At 43.3% G+C, this 9306-nt stretch overlaps 1 protein-coding gene across 1 annotated transcript; it reads right to left on the bottom strand.

Moving 5' to 3' along the window:
• Positions 1–1848: 1848 nt before the first annotated feature.
• On the bottom strand, positions 1849–7481 carry anapc10 (anaphase promoting complex subunit 10). Its single transcript, XM_018756196.2, has 5 exons — positions 7357–7481; positions 6601–6897; positions 6070–6160; positions 5118–5238; positions 1849–2240 (listed from the first exon to the last, which is right to left on the bottom strand). The coding sequence occupies exons 2-5, from the start codon at positions 6713–6715 to the stop codon at positions 2010–2012; spliced, it is 558 nt and encodes a 185-aa protein (XP_018611712.1). The 5' UTR covers positions 6716–6897; positions 7357–7481; the 3' UTR covers positions 1849–2009.
• Positions 7482–9306: the final 1825 nt, after the last annotated feature.

Below are 9306 nucleotides of genomic sequence, written 5' to 3'. Positions count from 1 at the left end.
ATAACACCCAGTAAAGCTGCAAATTACAACATGCTGTTTTTTATGAGAATCAATCTTTCTGTACTTCTTAATGGTTACAGGCAACTAACTGTACTGCTGGTACGCGCATGTAATTGTGGTGCAGGTCTAGCACCCTTTAATTTCCAAAGCGTATTTCGTTCCCATTCCTTCTTTCCTCTGCGTTTTGTTTTCCAGGGGTAATTAATGAAATGACCGTGTGCAGCTGTGTGGTCAGTTACCGACATGTTGGTGGGCCACGTCTGGCAGCCACTCTTATCCCGCTTCCAGCACAGACCCTTTTCTCCTTCAGCTTTTTGGAGAATGGCCACTGACAGACGCGCTCATGTCCAACAGGGTCCTTGAAAGTGCTGTATATCTTAGCGATGCTCAAAAATAATTTTACTCTGTTTTTTGACTTACGAGCAAGAAAACGGCGCAATAAACGAATCACGTAATTTCACCATCATTCAGCCCTTCTGTCTTCCAGCAGTTAAAAAGACAGCCGTCTCGTCGTACATATATGACATGTAGTTACAGGGGCTGGAACACGGCGCGCTACGTTCTGGAGAAGATGCTGGCAGCGGGCTGGATTTGGAGCTCGGTTTGTGGGCTTGAGCTCTTGGACATCATTGTTGTCTGCAGAGGTACGTTATTTTCCACTGTGGAGCAGCGGTTTGCTCCAGATCTGCACGATTCAGCTCCAAACCTACCATGCTGAAATAATCAACTTTTAATTCAAGGTAGCTTGAAAAAATGACCTACATTTCAGCACAACAAAAATGGAACATTTTCCAGTTACAGCAAGACTGCTTGTCAATGCCACTTCATCCATGATGCTGCGATACTACCACACCGTCGAACCAACTGTACAGTAACTGAAAATCAAATTTATACGTTGAGCATTTACTTCTAAAATGCATTTTTTTGGAAACGATTCAGAAGTAAATAATTCCTTGATTAAATGCTGACCTCTTGTGGATAGACCACAGCGACAAACACCACAGTACATGGGCACCTCGACTTAAGAATGCAAGTCAAACCGGAACTCTGCACGCAACTCAAATTGTCCTTGACTCAGTTCCTTCATAATTCCAAAGTTCCTTTGATCACTGAGCCACAATCAATAAAAGCTTCATAAAACAGACAGCCCTTGATTCATTCACTAGTTTGGTTTTGTGGAAAAGCTGTAATGAACTTAGAAAAAATTCAGCAAGAGTTCTTTTTGCTAAATTTAACAGAAGGAAGTGACTTTAATTACTGAACATTTTCTTTGTACACTCAATCATTTCCACAACCACCTACTCACTCCTAATTTATCCTATATGTGTGTGTGTGTGACGTTCATTAACTTCTGACTATTCGCAGGTACTCGTAAGGTTAATAATAGAAACATCCCTTGATTTATTTATGGGACAGGTTCTGTAAAAGTCATGGAGAAAGCTATATATATATTATATAGATAAATGTACATTTCTAATAGCACTTTAATTTTACACTATATTAAAACTAATTTGAAAAAACCAAATATCTTCTCTCCACAAACCCCTGATCATTTCTAGTTGTCGACTGATTTGTGCCACACTCATGCAACATTTGTCATCTTGTCACTGCTCACTAGTCACAAGCTGTAAATACTGTGAAAAGGAGGTGAGTAAACTGCCAACACCTGGAAACACAGTTCGCATTTGCTGAAGAGACAAATTCGAATTCGAAAAGGGATAAGTGAAGAAAATGCAATTAAAAATAATCAGTAAAAATGTCTGAAATTCAAAACTTGAATGTTCATAACATGAGAATCTAGTGCTCATTTTTATAAGATTAAAAAGAACAAGAAAAAACTGCTCAAAAGTAGTTTTAATTCAGGTCCACAGAATATTTCATAAATTAAAAGAACAACAGTTGTTGGCACATGATCACATCGTCATGCAAAAGTACAACTCTGATTTTATTACAGGAGTGAACAGTAGACAAAGAGGCAGGAGGCACCATGTCGTCCAAAACCGAAGGCATCATCTGATGGCGCGGTACATCATGAAGTCTACCGTGGTGCAACGCGGGAACTTGCCGACAGAGCTCTCCTCCACAGGTGTGTACACCTTGATCTGCCGCATGTGTGTATCGCGCCCATTCTGGTGGTTGGCCAACACGGCAATCTGGATCATGAAGGTGCGCACCGGATTGTTGGCCAAGTCTAGCAGGGGGATGTGGATCCATCCACTGGGCTCCACCATCTCTAGCTGCTGCAGGAGGTAGCGGTGAAAGAGAAGTGAAGGGATTACATACATTTACATTTATTCATTTGACACTTTTTCTGAAGTGATTTACGGTGCTCAGATACTTGAGTGGTTTTACCCATTCATACAGCAGGGTATCTTTTACCGTATCACTTGACTGTAAGCACCTTGATCATAGGTGATACAGCAGGACGTGGGATTCAAAACTGGCTCAGTCTAGTGCAAGGCAACAGCTCTAACCACTACGCCACCTACGGGCGCTGAGCCCCAGATGGATCCTCAGACCACAGTTGGAACAGACAGGGTCCAAAGCTCTGTTCCCCAAACCCCATCTCATCACACCACCCATGGAAAGGAAAACCATGGGCAAAGAAAACATCAGAAGTAACTTTTATGAAAGATTCTCAAATTAATCCATAAAAAGAAAAGCCCTGAAACCCCCGTTTCTGTCTTCTAAAGACAAGTCTGTTACACAAGTACAAGCAGTAACAAGTCAAGACTGAATGTTCAGACTCTTTTGGGTGGACCTCACACCAAGCTGAGGGTAATCTTTACCAGAAAGCTGTTTATTTATACATTCAAAAAAATCTAAATATTTATTGCTAAGTACTGCAACATACAGAGCAGTGGGGGGGGGGGGGGGGGACCAAGGGCTCTGCATGTGGTTACCAACCTAAGGATTCCCATGGTGCAAAACAAGAAGGAAAACAGTGCGTCTGAACGTGATACGAACGCGTTCGACTACAGCCTCTCGGCGCGCGGCCTCAGCCTCTGAAACCGGAACGCTGCTGATGTGTTCCAAGCCGCCGCGAGGCCGCTCCGGTGAGGCTCGGCAGCCAACTACAACACGGGAGACGATATTACAGGCTGCCACACACGTTGCTGAAAGAACAGCTTTCAAACACGTGTGCCCAACTGTGAAACCACCAAAGCCAGCATTACCCACAGTGCACCTCTCACTGTCGGGTAAAACACTGCCCTGTCCCCCTTGAATCCAGTACATGTCCTTCACTACACTGCACCACTCGCCATGAATCTTGGCTTTCATTACATATTTTATTGCACAAAGTGTAGCAAAAAAAAAAAAGAATTAAACTAAATGTCACTTTGATGGCCTTTTCTACATATTTTCACTGTGAATTCACCCACTTTACGTCGGTAACTGCAGAACCTGGATCTTGAGTGTTGATATGACAAGTTAATGTGGCCATGCCCATTGCCATCCTGACCCTATCTATTAATACTTACTTGTTTCTCAGTCCAGAATAAACAATCAGCACCACCGTACAGTGTGTGAAATACTTGGTAGGATTCCCAGAGCCACGGGTGCAATGTGGCCAAAGCCCCTGAGTGACAGATGACTCATTTCCCCACATCCGTTCACAGAATAAACCACTTCCCCTCCATCTCCTACACCAGTACTTTAGGATAGGGTTGGATATCGTGTGTCCTTTACACAGAATGAAGCCACAACTAAGTGAGACTGAAATGTGGTCGCCCTTCATCCTTCTCACACGTGAAGGCACTAAAGCGCTCAGCACAACACTGGAAGACAGGGGAAATCGTGGGACTTGTAATGCTGTACACACTCAGAATCACTCTAGTAAATGAGAAACCTCATTACACTGCTATGTGACTATATAATTAGTACTGTAACACACACACACACACACACACACACACACACACACACACACACACACACACACACACACACACACACAGGCTGAAGCAGCTGAACATCCTCCTTCACAGAAGTAGCTCACAGAAGGATTAGTTCTGAGAGCAGAGAGACTTCAGACTAATCTGGGACGGAATGCCTCTCAGCCACCGCTTTCCCCTGACAAAGGCAGGAACGCTGCTGCTCTTGGTACCCAACGAAAGCCATTAATTATTCTTTTGAGTAAAAATTGGGACACAGATGAGCTTCAGAGTAACATCTGCCATAAATCCATACTGCTTTAAATTACCAACAAAAATAAAGGTTAATTTCTGATATCTCCAAAAGCCATTTAAAAAAAAAATTTTATTGTAACTTTATTTTTAGTCTTCTTAATTCTTCAGGTTGTTGTCAAATCAAGTTTTATGACCTGAAGAGACTATAACTAATGCGCTTTAATGGGGTTAACAGCGTCTGTAATACGGGCCCAATCTGTACTTGTGCTTTTGGCAGCACTTTCCCCGCTATCCAGTGCCAAGTTGTCCAAGCTGTTCTCAATAGCCAAGAAACAAAACCACAGCAAAGAAGGAGCCAATTGCATCTCTTTTAAATTAATGGCTGAAAGGACGAAAGCAGTAAATTCACTCCATAACAAGTCCAATAAAGTCAGGAGAAATGTGCACTGGAGGCATCTGCAGACAATGCTGGGGTGGAACAGCTGGGAGCTATTTTAATCAGGTGCTATTGACTCTGTGGATTGTGGGAGCGCCGTCCAAGCACAATGGCAGAGCACGGAGATGGGTGCCTGTAATCTCTCGGCCGAAGGTACCGACTGGCCCGCTGCCACACAGCTAAACGGGTTCTACCTGCCGAAAAATTCTAGAGGCCTTCGCTGGCATCAGGCATACCGGAGCCACTTCTAAAGGCATTCATCTCTCTTGACCTGCAGAACCTTGAGCCAAAGCTTCTATGGTATGGGAACTCTGCATAGAGCATTTAAAATAATAAACAAACAGAAAATCACAAAAGACTAGACTGGAAAATTAACTTGTGTGAAATGCTGACCTCTGCTGTTAAGACTCGGGATTACAGAAAGTTGAAATTAATATAAAAACTTAAACCTAAAAATGAACACGTTTAAGCAGTTTAACCAGTAATACTAATTAGATTACTCAGATCACCTCATTTTTATTCCACTGAAAAACAGCGCGTGGCATTCTTACCCTGATTTCCTGGAGATTATGAAAATTATTTCCTACACGAACAGAGATCTTGCTTGGTGTGTAGCTCTCGTCTGACTTGTAGTCTGCATATATGCAGAGCATCTTTACGGTCGTTTTTCTCCTGTAAAAAACATTACAGGAAGCCCAGAAGAATTACACTTACTTACACATATGATTCTGAAATAGGAAACCACAATCCTGGCAATCAGCAGGATTTTCAGGCTTTTATTTCAGCCTCAACTCATTACAACTTTCAACCCATTCTGGGAGAAAGGATTTGGCCATATACATTTATATAATACATAATAGGTTGGTTGTGCCTTTTCAGGAGGATTTGAAGTGGGTTAAATTTTTATATTTTCATATCTGTTGGAGTACAATTGATTCACTCATCATGGCTGGCACAAAAGGCCAGACACCCTGTCAGTTGCTAAAAAAAGGGCTGCAGACCACTGCTGTTTCACAAAGTTCATTATTCCTGAAGAATTTAATTAGAGTGGTGCATTTTGGATTACGGAAATCAGGCTGCTCTATTTTAAGTGGACGCATTAGAAGTCTGCTATACAATGCATTACACTGTATCCAGAAAAAACAATCACTGACTGTGGCTAAAATCTTACTTCCCAATTGCTGTCTCAATCCTAAAACATGTTCACATTTATTAAGATATATATATACACACACACACACACACAGAACAGGAGTTTGGTAAGAAGGTAATCCAGACTATGAAATAAAGGCAATGCAATTTTTATTTAAATCACTGCATTTCAATATACAGGTAAGAGTAAAACTTGAATGCCTGCTAAAAAAAAAAAAAAAAAAAAAATGCAGTAGTTAGAAAATCAAAAATAATGCAGTATACTGAGCCACAGCTTGCAGGTGGACACCTCCCAACTACTATTCTAACAAATAAAGCAGCAGTCACCAGTTCTCACGTGGCTCACTTTACCTGAACTGAATGTTGACAAGGTGTGGCTGAGAGCCATCCGACTGCCAGTAAGTCTCCAGGTTGTCATCGCGAAGCTGGTCAACGCCAAAGCCTGAGGGAGGAATCGATACAAGGGCCGTGTTAGCAAAGGGGACATTGAAGAGAAGATGTCTGAGAAACACAGTGAGAGGTAACATCAAATGTCATGTTTTCAAGCCATTTTTATTTTATTATTCTTTATTTACCTGATGCCTTTGTCCAAGCAACTTACAATGATAGGTCACAGAAATTCGTGTTTGCTTATGAAATAATTATCCACAGAAATGTATCTGTGCACTGCAGCAAAGTGGTTAGAGGTGCCCGCCGAAAGGTCACAGGTTCACCACACCTCACCTACTGCTGCAGTACCCTTGAGCAAGGTACTTACCCCTACACCGCTCCAGTAATAATGACCTAGCTGTATAAATGGGTAAATAATTGCAGGCAGTTGAACAACGTAAGTCGCTCTGGAGGAAAAACGTCAACGGAATGTAACGCAGACGAGCGACTCACCGGGCTTACAAGATGATAAGGACCACACGGCCTGGGAGCCGATCTCTCTCACCGTGCCGGTGCGCTCCAGCTGCTTGGGGTCTGCACCCGGCGGTGTCTTGCTTACGGTGGTCATGTGCGTTTGTAGGCCCCTCGGGGGTCAGCCTGCCGCATCCGTCTACAGCCGTTAACCGTCCTCTCTCGGATCCGCTGGCCGAGAGCGGCGAACTCCACTCCCTTCAGCCAGAAACCAAGGGACTCCTCGGGACGGCCTGAGAGGTCAGCACAGCTTCCAGGAGCTCGCTTCCAAACCACTCACTGCACGGCAACAGAAATTTGGCATCGACTGCAATTCCCACCAAGTACTGCATTAAGTAAACATCACATATTCACAAAACGGGTCCCTTTGCAATCAATCTCGCACTGAGCATGACAACTATAATCTATCTAATAATAATAAATAAATCCAAATACATCATCACATCAGGCAGTCCATGATTGCAGACAAACTAGGGGACTGCCAAGAAGATACGAATTTCAAAGTAGAAAGGGCATCTTTAGACAAAATTCTACTGAAAACCAACCAGCTTTGAAACAGGTCTGGTTGGTTAGTAAAATGAAGTTTGCAAAAAGTAACTGGAGTGATGTGACACAGTCAGTCACTCACTGTTCACAGAGAGAGAGACGCCTGCTGCAGCAAGAGGCTGCGTTCTCGGAAATTGTTATGTAAAAATAAGTTATTATTATTTTCATTATCATTATCATCATCAGCATCACCTGTGTCGTCAGTATTCTCGCTGACATCGGAGTATTTACCGCCCGCTGACCCCGTCAGTGATACATGCTGCTAGCCGCATCTCCGCGCTCCCTAAACAAGCCTCACTTTGAATCTCCCACCGCCTCTTCCGTTTTGTCGCCTGAATGACGTAAGTCGAGTTCTTGCAGCCGCTTCCCTTTGAAGTCTGTCGCTTTCTGTGACGTCATTAAGCGCTTGCGGGGCAAGGCTGCCTTTTTCGGGGAAAAAAAATACCCCTTTCGACTGTGAAATGTTGTTGATTCTTAGTTCTCGGCATGAGAGTGAGTGAAAATATTACTAAAAGTTAAAAGTTCTTCGATTGTTATAACGTCGTTTAGGTCGCCCAGGGAAACACTGTATTTTCCTTTTTTCCTATATTTTGTCTCCCCCTGGCCTGGCCCTGTGTAGGAAGTAATAGTCAAAACTCCAAATGTTCTGGTGTAAACGCTCTAGACACTAGGATTTTACATTTTTATTGTTTTTAAGCGTAAAAATTATGAATCAAAATATGTGTTTCTTAATAAATCAATGTATAATCTTTGGTAATATCAATCATGCTCACAAACTAAATAGTCAATTTGGTAAACCCATATGTGAAAACTGAATAAAAAAGTAAGACGCTCTGTTGAGCTGTATGAACTAGGTTACGTAAAATGTAACTGTACACGCTGACAAATAGGCCAGAATAGGAAGTAAGGGAAGAGGGTTTTTTTCTCCAATGACTTGAGTAGCACTCAGCAGCGCTGCTGTCTCATAGCGTCTGGGGCCCAGGTGCGAGAGGACATGGGTTCGATCCTCACTCGGTCTGTGAGGAGTTTGCATATTCTCCCCGTGTCTATGTGGGTTTCCTCTGGGTGCTCTGGTTTCCTCCCACACTCCAAAGACATGCTGTTCAGTTTCACCCATAGTGTGTGAGTGACACAGAGAGAGTGTGTTCCTGGATGAGTGGTGCAGTGTACCTAGCAGTGTAAGTCACCATGGTGAATAAGGTGTGTGGGCTCATAACACTACATAGTGTTCATATGAAGTTGCTTTGAAGAAAGCGTCTGCTAAATAAATGTAAACTGTACACGAGTGATGTAATTACATATAATTGTTTGTTTTGGTGCTGAATTTTTTTTTTTTCCAGTGACGTCACCCCCGAGTCCTGGGGAAGCTCCCCGTCTCGCGTCGCTCATTTATGACGTAGGAGACGGAGTGTTCACGGAAGCGCGGGCGCTGCGCTCGGCTCGGATCCTCCAGTCCAGCTCGCAGTGCTGTTGAAGAGGAGGAGAAAAGCGCGGACGAAGTCCAGAGCTGAGTGTTTACAGTGAGATGAACAGGGTTGTCGGCAGGCAGCCCACAGGGACGCGCTCCCTCCTCAAGAAACTGACTGCCTGCTTCTTCTCCCCACAGTTTGACTTTGAGGAATCGTCTGTGTTAATAATATAGTATACGTGTCCACTTGTCACGGGTCCCTCAGCTGTGGCAGCAACGCTAACATAACACACTGACTGGATCTCTTGTATTTCCTTGAGTTGAAACCCGCTTATTGGTACCATCAGAGATATTTGTAGTCCAGCATGGCTTCATGATTTCTCCACTAACAATGTAGTTCTCCTTAACTTAATTTCAATTTTTTTTTTTTTTTGCTTGAATCCAGCCAACATACAGTATAAACTAGTATTAGTATCTCAGTGGTGTATTCTACGAAGATGTTATTTCGCTGAGGTATTTTCTTTTCAGACAGCTCTCTGACATCCGGTTGCATCTTCATAAGGGCAGGAATATGTCGTGTGCCAAGTCAGAGAAGCCCATCAGAATCACCGTCGACATCACGATATGTGCAAGTCCAAAAAATGCAGAGAGGAGTGGCAGCAGCAGGAGCTCCTAACACACACACACACACACACACAGAGACAGGGGAACAGTAGGGAATGCAGATGAGAGTG

Source organism: Scleropages formosus, chromosome 3 (genome assembly GCF_900964775.1).
Source record: "Scleropages formosus chromosome 3, fSclFor1.1, whole genome shotgun sequence".
Lineage (NCBI taxonomy): Eukaryota > Metazoa > Chordata > Actinopteri > Osteoglossiformes > Osteoglossidae > Scleropages > Scleropages formosus.
This window is presented reverse-complemented; position numbering and strand designations above follow the sequence as displayed.